Genomic DNA, 18,341 nt, shown 5'->3' on the forward strand with positions numbered 1-18,341 from the left:
ATCATCTAAACTTCAGGAAATTATTGAAGACCACCCTGTTCAAGAAGGCGTACCATCCAGACGTTACTTAGTTTATTATCTGTTCAGCAAAATTTATGGACTCTAATGTTTTTTTTCCATTATCTTTTATTATTTTTGTTGTTTTAGACGATACGTTTGCGATTAATTTTTTTTACTATGACATTGTTTAATGATATTATACTGAACTGTAGCCTACCCGTGTTATTGTGTAAGCCACATTGTGCCTGCAACTGGTGGGAAAATGTGGGGTATAAATGTGTTAAATAAAAAATATAAATAAATAAAAAACGAACAATACAGAAAGTTAGCCAGGACTTGGCAGAACTTCAGCAGAGAGAGTACAGACAGCTGCAACCTTATCATATTTTCTTACTAGTGAGTCTTTCTTTTACTATTGAATTACATTTCTTCTACTTTTTCTTTGGAGTTTTAAAATTCAACTCATACAAAATACTTCGCTAAACTGATTTATGGCTGTAAGAAATTTGAGAGAGAGCCACTCTGTTACTGATGGAACTACACTTTTCAAGCCAGAGTAAAGGTGGCATGTTTTGTGCATAAAATAATTTAGGTCAGGTATCTTTATGTTTAACAGAGTTAATTTTACTGCCAGATCCTAGGAAAAGATCTCAAATGATCGATCGTCATCTATTAGGTTTCCAAGGTGTATGTTTTAAGAAAGTTTTTGATAGCTCTCTTGTGTATCAGATTGGTTTGATATGGAACAGACTTCCTTTATGTGCTTGTAAGTAGAGCTTGTTATAGCTTTTGAATAGTTCGTATTGTACTATTTGTTGTTCTGTATTAGTTATGGGCTATGATTGTCCATCGCTTTGCACCTATTGGGATTAAGCAGTTCATAAATCCTAGAAAACAGAATGTTGGACATCACTAGGGCCGATTGTTAGAAAGTGGGGAGGTTTCATGAGAACATCACTGTGATCAGGGCAGTTCAGAGGAAGACAAACGGATAATCATTGACACTTTCTCCTCCAGCACTCACAGGCCGATGATCAAATTCCCTGTGCTGTTCCGAACAGCGCGGGGAATTAAAGCCTGGATGATCAAAACTAATATCTTGCAAATGTATGCGCGTTATTAGCTCTGATCATGGGCATACATAGGCATGCGCCCAAGGCACAGTCCTCCCACAGAAGTTGTTTCACAGCTGTGGGCTGTCAAAAAAAAAAAAAAAAAACAAGCCCAGTCCTGTCAAACAGGAGGTTCCCCCCCCCCCCCCCCTCCACACACACACGCAAGGAACTTCCAGCCCCCCTAGCCTCCCCTTGATAAATTTTCCTGCTAGCCCAGTGGCATTCTTCCTCCCCCCGACACCAAAAAAACTGTCCTTGGTGGCTCAGTGGGCAACCCTAGTCCCACCCGCCCTGGTAGCCTAGTGCGCCCAACCTCCTCATACCTTTAGAAGGGAGGAGGGAGTAGCACTGCCTCCTCCTGGGGCTCCGCCTTCAAAATGATGGTGCCCTGCCTGGTGCATCCTGGGATGCACTGGGTGGGGCTTCAATAAAAAATGTGCATGTAAATTGCAGCTCTGCTTTACCAAAACCGCACTCCTAGGCAGTTGCATTCCTGTGGTGGCTGCCACCTGGGGTGGATCGCTGCTGCACCCCCCCCCCCCCCCCCCGGTGCTTCTCTTCCATCTCCCTGGTGCATCGCCTTCACCCCTCCCCAGTGCATTGCCTCCTGGGGGTGCAGGGAGCAGTCACGCAGCTTTCGGCTCTGTCGGCTCCTTGCCCCGGAACAGGAAGTAACGTCAAAGGGAGCAGGGAACCGGTGGAGCTGACAGTGGCACAGCTGCTCCCTGCATCCCCTTGCAGCGTGCACCTAGGGCGAACCGCCCCCCACTGCTCCTAGGAACACCCATGCAAAACTAGAGGTGCTCTTTTTCCATGTGCCTGTCTGAGTGACACCGTATCAAGGGCTATGCAAGTGGTACAGCTGCACAGTTTGCGAATGTGGAGAGGTGCAAAATTTTTGCTCCCAGCCCTTCATCTCTCATTGATGGCTGCAAAGTGGGTGGAGCCAGAGGGGCACCGGTGGGTTCAACTAGAGCTGAGTGCAGCAGTGGCGTAGCTACGTGGGGCCACGGGGGCCTGGGCCCCCGTAGACTTGGCCCTGGACCCCCCTGCCGATGACCCTCTCGACCCCCCCCCCCCCGGCCGTCACCAACCTGCCATCGCCTTCCTTTGCTGGCGGGGGACCCCAACCCCCGCCAGCCCAGGTCCTCTTCTTCCTTCGATCTGTTTCTGAGTCTGACGTCCGGCACGTTGTACATGCCGGACGTCAGACTCAGAAACAGATCGAAGGAAGAAGAGGACCTGGGCTGGCGGGGGTTGGGGCCCCCCCACCTGGAAAGGTAGGCGGGCAGGGGAGGGTTGGCAGCAGGAAGGGGGGTTGAGAGGGTCGTCGGCAGGGTGGGGTCAAAGTTGGTGGCGGGGGTGGGGCTAAAATGTGCCCCCTCACCTCGGGCTCTGGACCCCCCCCCCCCAGCCAAAGTCTGGCTACGCCCCTGGAGCGTAGTGCTGTTCCTCAGTACAGTTTCATCATAATAGCTTTGCACAGAAAGGTGTAGATTCTATATATGGTGCCTGAAAATTCCACGCAGAAGAAAAATACACATACGCATTTTCGCTAAGTATACCTAAATTTTATAGAATAGGCTTAAGTTTCCGTGTGGTATATAGAATACGCCAAGCACCTCTCTGCAGGACCAAATTTAGTCACGGCCATTTATACCATGTTTTACTTGGTGTAAATTCTGACGCCTAAATTGGACACGGAGCGGGTGTATTCTATAACAACGTGCATAGACCTATGCCCCACCCATGGCCACGCCCCCTTTTCAACGATGTTACTTAGAATTTATGTGGACCACGTTACAGAATACGCTTAGCGAATTCTGTGTGTAAATCATAATGCCAATTAGTGCTGATAATTGCTTGTTAACATCCAATTGACAGAACTGATTAGCTAGTTAACCGATTAAGTTATGCGCATTGTTATAGAATACACTTTGATTTCCACGTGGAAATTAAGACGCCATATATAGAATCCGGCAGAAAGCTTGTTTTACATGTGGAAAATGCGTTATAAAATATCCCCTGTGTACGCAGGCTGTGTGTAAACTCCGCCCTCACATCAGGTCGGAAGGAAACGTTGTTTGAGGGTAATGTAAGGTGCTTTAAACCTGCAGGTGAAAGAACTGCAGGCCCAGCTGGATAGCGCAGCCTGGCAGAAGGAGATTCAGTCTCTCAAACAGCACCTGGAGCTTCTGGAGGAAGAGAAAAAGGAGTTAGAGACAAAATGTCAGAACTCGGAGTCCAACGTCAAAGACCTAAAGCACTCAGGTAAAGAGCTGGGGGGAGGGGAAGGGAGGAATGATGAAATAACCTAAAATGGGAAAAGTCACATAAGAATAAGTGAGTCCCAGAGTAATGACGTAATCCCTGAAATTCTATAAATGGCCCTCAAAATAGTGCACAGATTTGAGTAATGAGCTATTTAGTGCCAGTAATTGGCACTAACAATTGTCAGCGCTAATTAGGAACAATTTGAATATACATGCACATCTTGCTAGGCGCTATTCTATAAATATGCTCGTGTAGATTTTTACCACAGAAGGGAAATGAGGGCATGACCATGGGGGGGGGGGGGGCAAGGGTGGGTCAGGGGCATTTACTAAAGATACACGGTATTATAAAATACGGGAGATGCACGCCTAATTTAGGCAGAAGGATTTACACCAGGGACCCTGTTTGTTTAGCCACGCTATAGGCTCGCTAGCATTTTTAGGGCATGCTAAAAATTAGCGCACTAACGCTAGAGACACTGTAACGTTTAGTGAGCGCTAAAAACCCTAGCACAACTTATAAACAGGGTACTAGGTTTCAGTTGGTGTAAAATTGGGTGCAGATCCCGGCGCTAGCCTGTAAAAGATGCCCAACTCAGAGCAGCAGTTATATATAGCACTCATGTTTTTCATTACCCAAATTTGGGTGCCGTTTACGGAATTTAATCTAATATGAACAGAAACCATGCTGGTGGCAGTAGAGAAATGTGGCTAGAATGGTGCATAAAATGAACTAAGATTAGGACAGATTTTCTTTCTAGAAGGTGAACAAAAGGTTGGGGGGGGGGGGGGGTTGTGGCCTGAAAGCTTCCTCCGCTGGGCAGGAGAATAGGGTGTGTCCTGGTGCCGTGGGTGGTGCTATGGAGCTGGAAGCCTGGGGTCTCTCTCCATATGCTTCCACTTGGGACCAACATTAACATAATTGAGACGTCCAGGTTGGGATGTGGGAAATTCTGGTAGTATGTATAAAAGGATCTGCTCTAAAATGCAGGCAGCAATGCACCTGCATGCTTCATTTATGTGCGGTGGGAGCAGCCATTTTACAATTGTTAATGTGTAAAACAGAGCAATGTACGTGTCTAAGGGGAAGTTATCAACCTAGGCTACCGTTAAGGTGTTATTGTACTGTTAACCCCAATTATTATAAAATGGGACCTGTAGTAAATTAACCCTTTTTAACAGTAGACTACATTGATAACTTTCTCCCTTAGTGTGAAGAGTTTCAGCCTCTGTAACCAGAGTTGATATTGTGATGTCATAATGCCTTATTCTACCAATGTCTAAGAGCCAACCTCATCAGTGATGTCACAATGGCTTAATTGTCCTATACTTGGTTCACTCCCCCCCCCCCCCCCCCCCTTAGTGTGAAGAGTTTCAGTCTCTGGTAACCAGAACTGATATTGTGATGTCGTAATGCCTCCTTCCACCAATAAGAGCCAACCTCATCAGTGATGTCACAGTGGCTTTCTTGTCCTATACTTGGCTCACTTCCTCCCTTAGTGTGAAGAGTTTCAGTCTCTGGTAACCAGAACTGATGTTGTAATGCCTCATTCCACCAATAAAAGCCAACCTCATCAGAGATGTCTCAATGGCTCATGTGTCCTATACTTGGCTCACTTCCCCCCCTTAGTTTGAAGAAGAGGTTCGGTCTCTGGTAACCAGAGCTGATATTGTGATGTCATAATGCCTTATTCCACCAATGCCTAAGAGCCAACCTCATCAGTGATGTCACAATGGCTTAATTGTCCTATACTTAGCTCACTTTTATTGCATATAGCAGTGATTTTCCATTTCTAGAAACATTTCTTTTTCCTTTAATTAAGAGGAGACGTTATCAGTGTGAGCTACCATTAAGATGTGTTATTTTACTGTTAATCCCATTAAATAAAATAGCATGAGTTAATGGTAAATAACACACCTTAACAGTAGCCACATTGATAGCTATGCTTCTAAGTGTCAGCATTTGCACATTTAAGTTGGTATTTCATAACCTAGATGTGTAAATGCTAACACATAGATGTGTACCTGTGCCATTTTGGAAATCTAAACCTGTAGATGCACCTAATTACGTACAGAAGCCACAATCATTCAGCAACATCAATTTTGGGAGAAAAATACCCTGGGGATAGGTATAAATCCTGACACTGATCACAGCAATCATAGACACGGGTTCCCCTTCTGAATTGGGCCTTGTTTGGCGCTGCCCTAGACCCACCCAAACTGTGTCACCTTGTATGCATGTGGCAGATTTACATGTGTAAATTCTGGCTTTCTAAAATTGGGGTTGCATTATTTATTCAATATACATATCTAATGTGTTCATCAAAAGAAGAGCTGCTAAAATAGGGACCAGATGGTTTCCTCCCTTCCCAGCCACTTTGAGCACCTGAGACACGCTGCCAGACATCCAAGAAGCAGCGGCATTACTGAACTGTAGCCCACTTTGCCGAAAGCAGTTTACCTGAACTGAAAGTGGCAATGTGGCTAGACGAATGCAGAGCTTCCGTACACTACTGAAATATGTTTCTTTCATTTTCCTTCAGTGGAGGAGCTTCGGAAAAGAATCCATCATGCAGAAAATCCAGGTCCTCCCCCGCCACCGCCGCCCCCACCACCACCACCTCCTCCTCCTCCCAATCCAATTCGGTAAGTGCACCACACACCTGCCATTTCATAGTTATATAACTGGGCAAATCCTTAATATTTAACTCGCAGCATTTAGGGGGTGGTTATTAAAGTGCCTTATAGTATCTGGAAGCTGCAGGTATTCCTGGAAAAATATTATTTTCTTGTCCTGGGAGCATTGGGCCTCAAAGCCCCATGGTCCAGTGTGACCAGGCATGTCCTTAAAGGGCTGGCGCTTGCAGTCAGGCGCTGCCCCCCACCCAGCCTTTCGGTCACCCAAAGCACTTCCCATCATCCCATGGGCTCCTGCTATCCCCGGGCCTACCTTTCTTAATCCCTTGTGTCTAGTGGGCTTAGGGCAGAGTTCAAAATGACACCTGCGACCCCTAGCAGTAGTCTCGCTGTACTACCTCTCTGTGTCAAGCAGGGGCATAGCCAGACTTTGGCGGGAGGGGGGGGGTCCAGAGCCCGAAGTGAGGGGCCACATTTTAGTTCCCCCCCCTCCTGCGCCGCCAACCCCCCCCCCCCCCCCACCAAATTTGACGACCCGCCGCCACCACCACCACCAACAACTTTGACGACCCCTGCTGACGACCCTCTCGACCCCCCCTCCTGCAGCCAACCCTCCCCTGCCGCCGTCGCCTACCTTTGCTGGCGGGAGACCCCAATCCCTGCCAGCCGAGGTCCTTTTCTTCCCTTGAAGGCTTCGTTCTGTTTCTGACATCCAGAACAAAGCCTTGCAGATCAGCCAGTGAGGTCCTCTTCTTCTGGCATAAGGCTTCGTTCTGTTTCTGTGAGTCTGACGTCCTGCACGTACAATGTGCAGGATGTCAGACTCACAGAAACAGAACGAAGCCTTGCAGATCAGCCAGCAACGGACGTCAGACTCACAGAAACAGAACGAAGCCTCGCAGATCAGCCAGCAATGGACGTCAGACTCACAGAAACAGAACGAAGCCTCGCAGATCAGCCAGCGAGGTCCTCTTCTTCCGTCGCAAGGCTTTCATGCAGGATGTCAGACTCACAGAAACAGAACGAAGCCTTACAGATCAGCCAGCAAGGTCCTCTTCTTCCGGCGCAAGGCTTCGTTCTGTTTCTGTGAACTGATGTCCTGCACGTACAATGTGCGGGACGTCAAACTCACAGAAACAGAACGAAGCCTTGCAGATCAGTCAGCAACGGACGTCAAACGCACAGAAACAGAATGAAGCCTTGCAGATCAGCCAGCAACGGACGTCAGACACAGAAACAGAACGAAGCCTTGCGGATCAGCAACGGACGTCAGACTCACAGAAACAGAACGAAGGCTCGCAGATCAGCCAGCAATGGACGTCAGACTCACAGAAATGGAACAAAGCTTCACAGATCAGCCAGCAACGGACGTCAGACTCACAGAAATGGAACAAAGCTTCACAGATCAGCCAGCAACGGACGTCAGACTCACAGAAACGGAACGAAGCCTTGCAGGTCAGCCAGCAACGGACGTCAGACTCACAGAAACAGAACGAAAGCTTGCGGATCAGCAACGGACGTCAGACTCACAGAAACAGAACGAAGGCTCGCAGATCAGCCATCAACGGACGTCAGACTCACAGAAACAGAACGAAGCCTCGCAGATCAGTCAGCAACGGACATCAGACACAGAAACAGAATGAAGCCTTGTGGATCAGCAAAGGACGTCAGACACAGAAACAGAACGAAGCCTTGCGGATCAGCAACGGATGTCAGACACAGAAACAGAATGAAGCCTTGCGGATCAGCAACAGACGTCAGACACAGAAACAGAACGAAGCCTTGTGGATCAGCAACGGACGTCAGACACAGAAACAGAACGAAGCCTTGCGGATCAGCAATGGACGTCAGACTCACAGATACAGAATGAAGGCTCGCAGATCAGCCAGCAACGGACGTCAGACTCACAGAAACAGAACGAAGCCTCACAGATTAGCCAGCAACGGATGTCAGACTCACAGAAACAGAACGAAGCCTCGCGGATCAGCCAGCAACGGATGTCAGACTCACAGAAACAGAACGAAGCCTCGCGGATCAGCCAGCAATGGATGTCAGACTCACAGAAACAGAACGAAGCCTCACGGATCAGCCAGCAACGGATGTCAGACTCACAGAAACAGAGTGAAGCCTTGCAGATAAACCAGCGAGGCCCTCTTCTTCTGCGCAGGACGTCAGAGTCACAGAAAAAGAACAAAGCCTTGCAGATCAGTCAGTGAGGTCCTCTTCTTCTGGCGCAAGGCTTCGTTTTGTTTCTGTGAGTATGACGTCCCGCACGTTGTACCTGCAGGACGTCAGAAACAGAAGGAAGCCTTTTGCGAGAAGAAGAGAACCTCGGCTGGCGGGGGTTGGGGTCCCCCGTCAGCCAAGGCAGGCGACGGCGGGTTGGCGGCGGGAGGGGGGGTCGGGCGGGTCGTCGGCACGGGGGTCCAGGGCCAAATCTACGGGAGCCCAGGCCCCCCCAGGCCCCACGTAGCTACGCCACTGATGCAAACTATATTAATTGCACAGAATTCGACCATGATGTTTTAATAAACCAGTTTCCTTGGATGTAGTGCTTGATTTGAATCTGTTAAGAGGCACAAGCAGTTAGTCTAGATATTTCTCTGTTACCAAAACTGGAGTGAGTGTTTGTTTTTTGTTTTTCTGGGTTTTAAAATTAAAATAGTTTGTACACTGTTAACTGAGGCATCAGAAGGAGAAGACCACGGGATAGCATACATGGCTGCTGGACTCTGGACTCCTCAGCGGAACAGGGTCAGGGCTGGCGGGCATGGGACCTTGCCTATTCATTTTCCCGAGTGTTTGTAATTGTTTTCTGTGTCATCTCTTAAGGTCTCTAATGTCAATGATTCGGAAGAAATCCAGTCCGAACAGCACTGCAATCAAAACGGACAAGTCGCCCCAACAGGACATGGGTATGAGTTTAAAATGACTGTTGCATGTCATATGTATACACATCCCCCCAGTGGCGTTCCTAGGGTGGCTGACACCCGGGGCAGATCGCCGATGCCCCCCCACCCGGGTGCAGCGCGACACCTCCCTCCGGCGAAAGGACACCCCCCGGGTGCAGCGCAACCCTCCCCCCAACCCCAGCGATAGGAACCTCCCCCAGCGAAAGGACGGGCACACCCCCCCCCCCCCCCCGGCGAAAGGACACCCCCCTGCCGGGTGCATTTTTACCTGCTGGGGGGGTGCCTTGCACCTGTCGACTTTGCTCGTTCCCTGCTCCCTCTGCCCCGGAACAGGAAGTAACCTGTTACGGGGCAGAGGGAGCAGGGAACGAGCGTTGCTGACAGATGCGCGGCACCCCCCCCCCCCCCCCCCAGTGGCGTGCTCCCGGAGCAGACCACACCCACTGCCCCCCTCCCTTGGTATACCACTGCATCCCCCGAAAGCTGGGATTCTCGTTCTCTGCTCCAGGGCTTCCAGTAAGGCTTCCTCCAGTGCCCCGTCTAGGCCTATTTTCTATCATTAGCACATGACTACGTCCTTGCTAACAATCCTTGGTTTGCCAGCTTTTCGTGTCTCTCATTGTATGTGTTGTAAGGCCAGGAACTCCGGGGCTGGCTTAACCTATGGACCAAGTGAGGCTCTGTCCCAGGGCATCGGAGATAAAGGGCACCAATGGCCTGAGCCTGTGATGTCACTGGCCATATTGGTTTAGCTGGTCCAGAGCTTAACTGGTGGTGTTGCATGTGCAGGGAAAAATGAAGAGCCAGCAACCCCCTTCTTCTTTCGGTCTCAGGCCACCTTCCCCCATCTACTTCTCTTTGCTGACACCCTCAAAGCTGTCGCCCTAGGCAACCACCTAGTCTTGCCTAATGGTTGGGCTGGCCTTGATCTTAAGGCTACTGACCTTTGCATTCTTTCCACTACTGTTCCATTTCTCCTGTTCTTCACGATCTTATCAGTCTAATTCACTCATTTCACGTTCCATCTGTTGTTTTTATACAATGTATAACGAACTACTTTGAAGCCGTTTACAAAAATTAATATATAATAAGACACAAAACATCACAAGTAAATGACAAGCAGTAAGCTAAAAAAAAAATCACCATCTCCCCTTAAAATGCAAGTGAAATCTTAAAAATTCAGTTTTGAACAGATGCATTTTCAGCTTTGTACAGAAAGACAAATGAGATTCATCACCACTTTACATTACACTGTAAATGATCTCATTTCGTATATCCCATAATACCCAGCAGCAACAAAAGTTAACTGTTTTAAACATTAGACACTATATTCTTTTTAACAGAAAAGTTTTGAGCAATTTACGATATTTTATTTATTTAGATTTTGCTCACACCTTTTTCAGTAGTAGCTCAAGGTGAGTTACATTCAGGTACTCTGGATATTTCTCTGTTTTTTTTTGTTTTTGTTTTTGTTACATTTGTACCCTGCGCTTTCCCACTCATGGCAGGCTCAATGCAGCGGGCAATGGGGGGTTAAGTGACTTGCCCAGAGTCACAAGGAGCTGCCTGTGCCGGGAATCGAACTCAGGTCCTCAGTTCCCCAGGACCAAAGTTCACCACCCTAACCACTAGGCCACTCCCAGGAGGACCCACAATCTAGGTTTGTACCTGAGGCAATGGAGGGTTAAGTGACTTGCCCAAGATCACAAGGAGCAGTAGTGGGATTTGAACCAGCCACCTCTGGATTGCAAGACCAGTGCTCTAACCACTAGGCCACTCCTCCATCCCAAAGAATTTTGTTACTCTTTGGGGTTCTACATGGGATTTTGCTCACACCTTTTTCAGTAGTAGCTCAAGGTGAGTTACATTCAGGTACTCTGGATATTTCTCTGTCCCAGGAGGGCTCACAATCTAAATTTGTACCTAAGGCAATGGAGGGTTAAGTGAGTTGCCCAAGATCACAAGGAGCAGCAGCAGGATTTGAACCTGCCACCTCTGGATTGCAAGACCAGTGCTCTAACCACTAGGCCACTCCTCCACCCCAAAGAATCTTGTTACTCTTTGGGGTTCTACATGGAATGTTGCAACACTTTGAAATTCTGCATGGAATCTTGTTATTCTTTAGAATTCTAGAATCTTTATTTAGACTTTGCTCACACCTTTTTCAGTAGTAGCTCAAGGTGAGTTACATTCGGGTACACTGGATATTTCTCTGTCCCAGGAGGGCTCACAATCTAAGTTTGTACCTGAGGCAATGGAGGGTTAAGTGACTTGCCCAAGATCACAAGGAGCAGCAGTGGGATTTGAACCAGCCACCTCTGGATTGTAAGACTGGTGCTCTAACCACTAGGCCACTCCTCCACAACACAACTCTTTCATTGACACTCTTGCATTATCGTCGTCTTTGTCCTTGACTCACCTTCAGAGCTTTCAAGGGTGGTCTCCAAATGGGTTAGTGTTGTGCATACCCTGACAGTAATTTATTTATTTTATTTATTTATTTGCTGCACTTGTATCCCACATCCCAATTGAAACTTCATTCCTAAGCCAGGGCATGTGGAGTATGATTGAATTTAAACTTAATGATCGCTGGAGTTCATAAGATTAATATGCATTGATGAGGCCTTTAGCACCCAATGCAATACATATTTTGGCCTCTTGACTGCATTTCTTTGCACGTGAACATTTTCTCTCCACACGATGTGCAAGGAATACTCACGTGGCTCTGATACTTGTAAACCCTTTTCTCCTTTACCACTGCCCTGTTCTCTTGCGTTGAGTTTCTTGTCAGTCAGAATGAGAGTGCCACAGTTCCATTAGGGTCACGATGCCAGTGCTGTTCTGCTACACAATTTCCAGATGAGTCATGCCAGCTTTCTGACATCAGCACCTGACGCCCAGCAATGAAATGAGTAACCATTTCCAGCTTTTCCATAGAGAGATCTATATATATATATCTGTTTGACCTGTTTTCTCTCTGGTTGCTGTGATATAACCAGTGGTGTGCTGGAGCAGGCTCTTACGGGCTCGCAAGAGCCGGTTGTTAAGTTTTTAAAAATTTTGGGAGCCGGTTGTTAAAGTAGGGCCCTCCATGGCTACTTTAACAACTGGCTTTCAAAATGTGGGCTTGGGCCCTCTGCTGAATTCTTTTTTACTTTGCTGGTGGGGATGCTGAGCCCTGCCAGGCAAGTAAATAGACTGCTGCTGCTCCCCGCTCCTTGTTTCCAGCTCTGAGCAGCAGGCTGGGACTTTTCCAGCATGTGTGAGAAGTTTCAGCATGCTGCTCAGAGCAAGACGTTGGGAGTGGTGGCAGTCCATTTATTGGCCCACACGAAGGGAGGGAGGAGAGAGAGGCAAGTGTTGCTCCCCCCACCACCCCAGCCACCCCTAGCCCTTCCAACTGCAGAGCTGGCTACGTCCCGAGAAAGAGCCTGTTGTTAAAAATTTACCAGCACACCCCTGGATATAACTAATGATCACAGTATGGAAAATACGGTTCTGGATCTAGAGGCTGTTATGGAAGAGGCTGACTTGCATTAAGTGGCATCTAGCTTATCTCCCCCTCGCTCCCCAAACTCCAGGCTTGACTTTTCCACTTGCCTGCAAGTTTCGAACCCCACCAACCTAGGCTGTACCCCCTCCCCTCTTCTAGTGGGTTTGAACCCTACCCCCACCTTTCTCATACTTCCACTTTTTGATGGCTTCACCACCCTTCGGCATGCTTCTCCCAATGCTAGAGTAACAAATCTGTCTCCGTCAGCATGCTTTCTCCAGCCTTTGCTCAACCACCCACTTTCCTGCCTCTTTCCATTAGCTCTGTTTCCTCTCCAGCCTCATAACCCTGCTCCTCAGCTTCGCAGCCCTTAGCTTGCTTTCTCCTCCATACTAGCCGTTGAGCCCGTAAAAACGGGCTGGTATAGAGGTTTTCCTCCCCCCGCGGATACCACCGCTCCCCTCCCCCCCCGCGAAGTCGCCACCGCTCCCCCCCCCCCTCGAAGTCGTCGCCGCCGCCACCCCTCCACCTGGTCCGGGCCCTCTCTTCACTTCTGAACTTACAGATCCATTCGCCGAACGCAGCAACGCACATCAGCTGAGCTGCCCCTTCCTTCTCTGCCTGTGTGTGTCCCGCCCTCGCTGACGTTACGTCACAGGAGGGCGGGGCCACAGGCAAAGAAGGAAGGGCTCACTGCAGCTCAGCTGATGTGCGTTGCTGCGTTCGGCGAATGGATCTGTAAGTTCAGAAGGGAAGAGAGGGCCCGGGCCGGGTGGAGGGGTGGCGGCGGCGACTCCGAGTGGGGGGGGAGCGGTAGCAACGGCGGCGGCGCAGTTTCCCTCTCTGTCCCGCCCCCCCCCCCTTCATTACGTATTGACGCGGGGGCGGGACAGAGAGGGAAGTCTCTACTGCGCATTTGCAGTGAGTACGGTCACTCGCCGTTTATATGTTTGATTGTTTCTCATTCCCTCAGCTCACATGCTTACCCTCTTTCCCCTTTCACCTCCCATCAAGGAGTTACCATATTTTCCCCCCAAAAGGAGGACACCCGCCCCGCCCCCACCACACACCCGCCCGCCCCCTTTCACACCCTGGCCGTCCCCTTTCATGCCCTCGCTCTGCCCCCTATCACATTTTCCCCTCCCCCCTGTCACACACCCCGTCACCACCCTCCCCTCCCCTTACCTTACTACTGCCCTGGTGGTCTAGTGACCTCTTCTGGGCAGGAAAGAGCCCCCTCTTTCCTGCCCGGAGCGCTGCCCTGCATGCATCCTTCCTGTTGGTGATCTCGGCATCCTTTTCTGTCTTGACTGAGAAGGTAGAACGCCTGACTTTCCTGTTCTGAACAGGAGACAAGTTACTTGAGGGAAAGCAGAGCTGGTGAAGGAGAAGAGGTCTCCAAGACTTGGCTGTTCTTTGTGAAGGCCCAAGCATCACACGCCATTTCTGCCCTAACATGTTGTCCATCAAAAACACCCATTTTAAGGAACCTTAAATTCAGCCAAAAGAATGCCTCAAAGTTCTGATGTTACGTAAGTACAAGGAAGTTGCTCAGAAAGATGCAATGAAGCAAACAATTGACTTCATTTGAACATTCGTATTTCGCTTTACCAACAACAGTTAAAGACAGATTCCAAAACATAAATAACAATTTTTTAAAAAACATAATTTTTATAGAAAGTTTGATGGTTCTAATAAAACAATGAAATGTATTAAAAAGATAAAACTTAGGAAACAACCAAGTTTTAAGGGCACGTCAGAAATCCTTACGAAATGACAAACATGGCACTTCTGAAAGTCAAGAGTTCCAGGCATCTGGACCCCCTACCTAAGATGATCCAGTATCTCTTCCTCTATGACCAAAATTGCTTAACAGATGGCAAATTTAATATCGTTTTCTGAACGTAACTGCTACAGAAGGACACAGAGGAATGCGTAATGACTCAAATGCACCGGAGCCAAACTGTAGAATGTTTTAAATACAAACAACAAAATTACGCTGTATGGATGAGGATGAAGAGAACAGAGAAAATTATCTGGAGGTTCCTTGTGCTGGTCTGTTGCCTCTAATACACCATCTTTGCAACAGGTGGAAATTTGTGTACTATTGGGATTGTATCAAGGCACATGGGCTGGATTGCAGCCCTTGCGGTCTGGAGTTTGAGACCCTCTGATGTAAATCAGCAGGGTTTATCTCGGAGGAAATAATTTTAGGATGAGCGCTTGCCAACCGTGAAACTCACTGTGTTCACTTTTTGCTCCCCCTATTCAAAAATTCCTGGAGCTGCCCCCTTTACAAAGTAGTAAATTTAAAAGGAATCGGAGAAAAATTTTCTTCACTCAATGTGTAATTAAACTCTGGAATTCCTTGCCAGAGAATGTGGTAAATGTGGTTAGCTTAGCAGGGTTTAAAAAAAAAGGTTTGGACAGCTTCCTAAAGGAAAACTCCATAGGCCATTATTAAAATGGACTTGGGGAAAATCCACTATTTCTGGGATAAGTAGTATAAAATGTTTTGTACTTTTTTGGGATCTTGCTAGGTATTTGTGACCTGGATTGGCCACTGTTGGACCTTTGGTCTGTCCCAGTGTGGCAACACTTATGTACTTATATATGCACTTATGCCTCTGCCTTTAATGCCATCTGTTATTGGTCAGTTATGTCTCAGGGCTTGACCTGCACCCTGTTCTCTTCTCTTTACACTCATTCCCTTGTTGCTGTGTCCTCCTCCCATGGCTTTTAGTACCATTTTTATGTGAGGAGCTCCAAGAACTGTGTTTGTGTTCTAGAACTTTCTCTAGAATCCACTACCAGATGTCAGTCTATTTATCCAACATTACCACATGGATGCCCCCCCCCCCCCCCAATCTCTTGGATGAGTCTCTCCATAAAGGCCATTAATAATTCCCAATAAATAAACAGATAAGACAGAGCTTGTTTTCTTTCTTTCCAAACATAATAAAACGTGGAAAAGAAAATAAGATGATACCTTTTTTATTGGACATAACTTAATACATTTCTTGATCAGCTTTCGAAGGTTGCCCTTCTTCCTCAGATCGGAAATAAGCAAATGTGGTAGCAGATAGCATATATAAGTGAAACATCCAAGCATTACTTTGACAGTCTGACAGAGTGGGAGGGTGGGGGTATGCATGGGGACATCAAAGCATTTCATTGATATTCTAACAGGATGGGTGTTGGTAGGTGAGAGGAGGGTAATAAACAGAGAAATACAACTTGATGGTTTATAATGGGTTAGAAAACCCAGATCCTTATTAAGTCCTGTGTTAAAATATTCAATCATTCTTATTTCAAAGGTCTTACGTTCCTGTATTGTTTTAAAATTACCTTTCAGTATTCTTACTGTGAAATCACTGGTGCCGTGTTCTGGCCTGACTGGCACCGGCTACTTTCATGTGATGTCTGTGCAGATTGAATCTTGTCTTAAGCACTCTTTCCAAACACACAATTCTCTCAATATCAGAAAGAGAGAGAGAAAGACTTGTGTTCCCAGCCTTCTTGGACCACAGCCTTTTGGTCATCTTCCGCTTCTCCCTCCCTCCTTCTCCCTAGAAATCCAAACCGTACCAGTTCTAAAACTGTGCCATCTCTTTCTTTATAACGTCACCAAAATACTATTAACATTTCCGTTTTGAACACACTGCTAAAACCTCTCTGCTCTCTCCATGCTTCCTGCTTAGATGTCTGCAGTCTGCTCCTCACACATCCCCTTGCTGAACCATCTGTTCCACTAGAGACTATTCAAAATTCAGCAGCGCAGATTTCCTTTTTCAAATAACTTCTCAGCTCACTCATTGCATTCTCCCGCATGGAAGTGTGGTCCTACAGCTCCCCATCACCTCTCTTTTTGTTTCCCCTCCTCCCGTACAAACCTTGTTCAGTGGCCAAGCAGCTCTTATCTGTGTCCGTCTCCTCCATTGTGACCCCTGAGTCCACCTGTTCCACTTTGCTGCACCATATGCCTTGAATACCCTTCCTGAGCTGATTCACTGTTCTACCTCTCAGATTCCATATGAACCTCAGCTTAAAAACCCATCTTTTTGAAGCTGCATAAACCCAGGGTAATTGCAGCCTTGTTGAGTTTGATTCTATTTCTGTAATAATTATGTTTTTGGAAGATTCTTTCATCTGTATGCGTTTCCTAAATTGTAACCTTCACAGAGCAGGGCCCTTACAGAATAAAACTTAGGGGCAGATGCACGGACATCCCCGGAAACATCCGTCTTTGTTGAGATCCTTGATAAAAGTTACCGAGTTGAAAATAGCTAACCGCATGGAAATAAGCTGCTCACCAAAATAGCAGGCAGCGCAGTACGGGGGGAAGTCAATTGGTAAACTGCGCATGAGCGGAACAGCCAATCGCTAAGTGTGGCTGCTCTGCATATGCTCAAAACAGCATGTGCTACCCACGGCTTTCATACACCCATACAAGCTGCATATATGAAAGCCGTGGGTAGCTTTTTTTTTCCTCAAACTTTTTTGATGCAAAATCGCCATAGCTGGGGCCAGTGGGAAAGGGGTGATTTTTTTTTTTTAAAATATATTTAAGCATTTTTTTCAGTGCAAAGTTAGCCGAGGGTGGCCGAGGAGTGCATGCACTGCACATAGCCCCAAGCTGCTGCCTTTCACTGTCAGGAGAACGTGGAAGCATGGCCTGTCCTACCCAAAAAGTGTGGCTAAGGTCTCACGTAGCTCTGCATGGTCTGCCAGCCAAGAGAATCCCAGTTCCCAAGACGGGTTATCCCATGGGCCTACATGAAGAACTGCTGCTCCAGACCTCCCGTAAAATTTCCGCCCTGAAGGTAGGCAGGCCCAGGGCTGGCCCATTGTCCTCCCCCCGGGCGTTTTACTTGCTCACAGTGACTTTCCAAACCCGGAAGCAATTCCCGTATGCTGCCCTGCCACTTCTGGCACCCACCTCTTCCCTTTACTGCGACTGCCTGAGCGAAACAGGAAGTTACTTTAGGCGGCCGCAGTAAAGGGAAGAGGCGGGTGCCAGCGGCGGCAGGGCATAGTAAGGGACTCACTGCCGGGCTTGGCAAGTCACCATGACCCGGTAAAATGCCGTGAAGCTGCAGATAGACATTTCTCTGTCCCAGGAGGGCTCACAATCTAAGTTTGTACCTGAGGCAATGGAGGGTTAAGTGACTTGCCCAAGATCACAAGGAGCAGCAGCGGGATTTGAACCGGCCATCTCTGGATTGCAAGACCGGTGCTCTAACCACTAGGCCGCTCCTCCACTGCCATCGAAGCCCACTCCAGCTTTGATCCAGGAGTGGCCTAGTGGTTCCTGATATCTCCGAGGAGGAAACCGCCCGCCTTCTTTCCTCCTCAAAATGCACCACTTGTTCCTCTGATCCCATCCCCACCAACTTACTTAACACCATCTCTCCTACTATCACCCCCTCCATCTGTCATATCCTCAACCTCTCTCTCTCCACTGCAACTGTCCCCGACACCTTCAAGCATGCTGTAGTCACGCCACTCCTCAAAAAACCATCACTAGACCCTACCTGTCCCTCCAACTACCGCCCCATCTCCCTCCTACCCTTCCTCTCCAAGACACTTGAGCGCGCAGGTCCACAGCCGCTGCCTTGATTTTCTCTCCTCTCATGCCATCCTTGATCCGCTTCAATCCGGTTTTCGCCCTCTTCACTCGACAGAAACAGCACTTTCTAAAGTCTGTAATGACCTGTTCCTTGCCAAATCCAGAGGCCACTACTCCATCCTCATCCTCCTGGATCTATCCGCCGCTTTTGACACTGTCAATCATGACTTACTTCTTGCCACACTGTCCTCATTTGGGTTCCAGGGCTCTGTCCTCTCCTGGTTCTCCTCCTATCTCTCCCACCGCACCTTCAAAGTTCACTCTCATGGATCTTCCTCCACC

The 18,341-nt window shown here is 48.0% G+C and overlaps 1 protein-coding gene across 1 annotated transcript in view; it reads left to right on the forward strand.

The window, feature by feature from the left end:
• LOC115469892 (shootin-1-like) overlaps window positions 1-18,341 on the forward strand; it is a 174,803-nt gene that overhangs the window by 111,349 nt on the left and 45,113 nt on the right. Inside the window, exons 10-12 of the mRNA XM_030202648.1 lie at window positions 3,233-3,386; window positions 5,932-6,034; window positions 8,858-8,940. Of these exons, the coding sequence (XP_030058508.1) occupies window positions 3,233-3,386; window positions 5,932-6,034; window positions 8,858-8,940 (340 nt within the window). The remainder of the gene's footprint in view (window positions 1-3,232; window positions 3,387-5,931; window positions 6,035-8,857; window positions 8,941-18,341) is intronic.

This window comes from Microcaecilia unicolor, chromosome 5 (assembly GCF_901765095.1).
Source record: "Microcaecilia unicolor chromosome 5, aMicUni1.1, whole genome shotgun sequence".
NCBI lineage: Eukaryota > Metazoa > Chordata > Amphibia > Gymnophiona > Siphonopidae > Microcaecilia > Microcaecilia unicolor.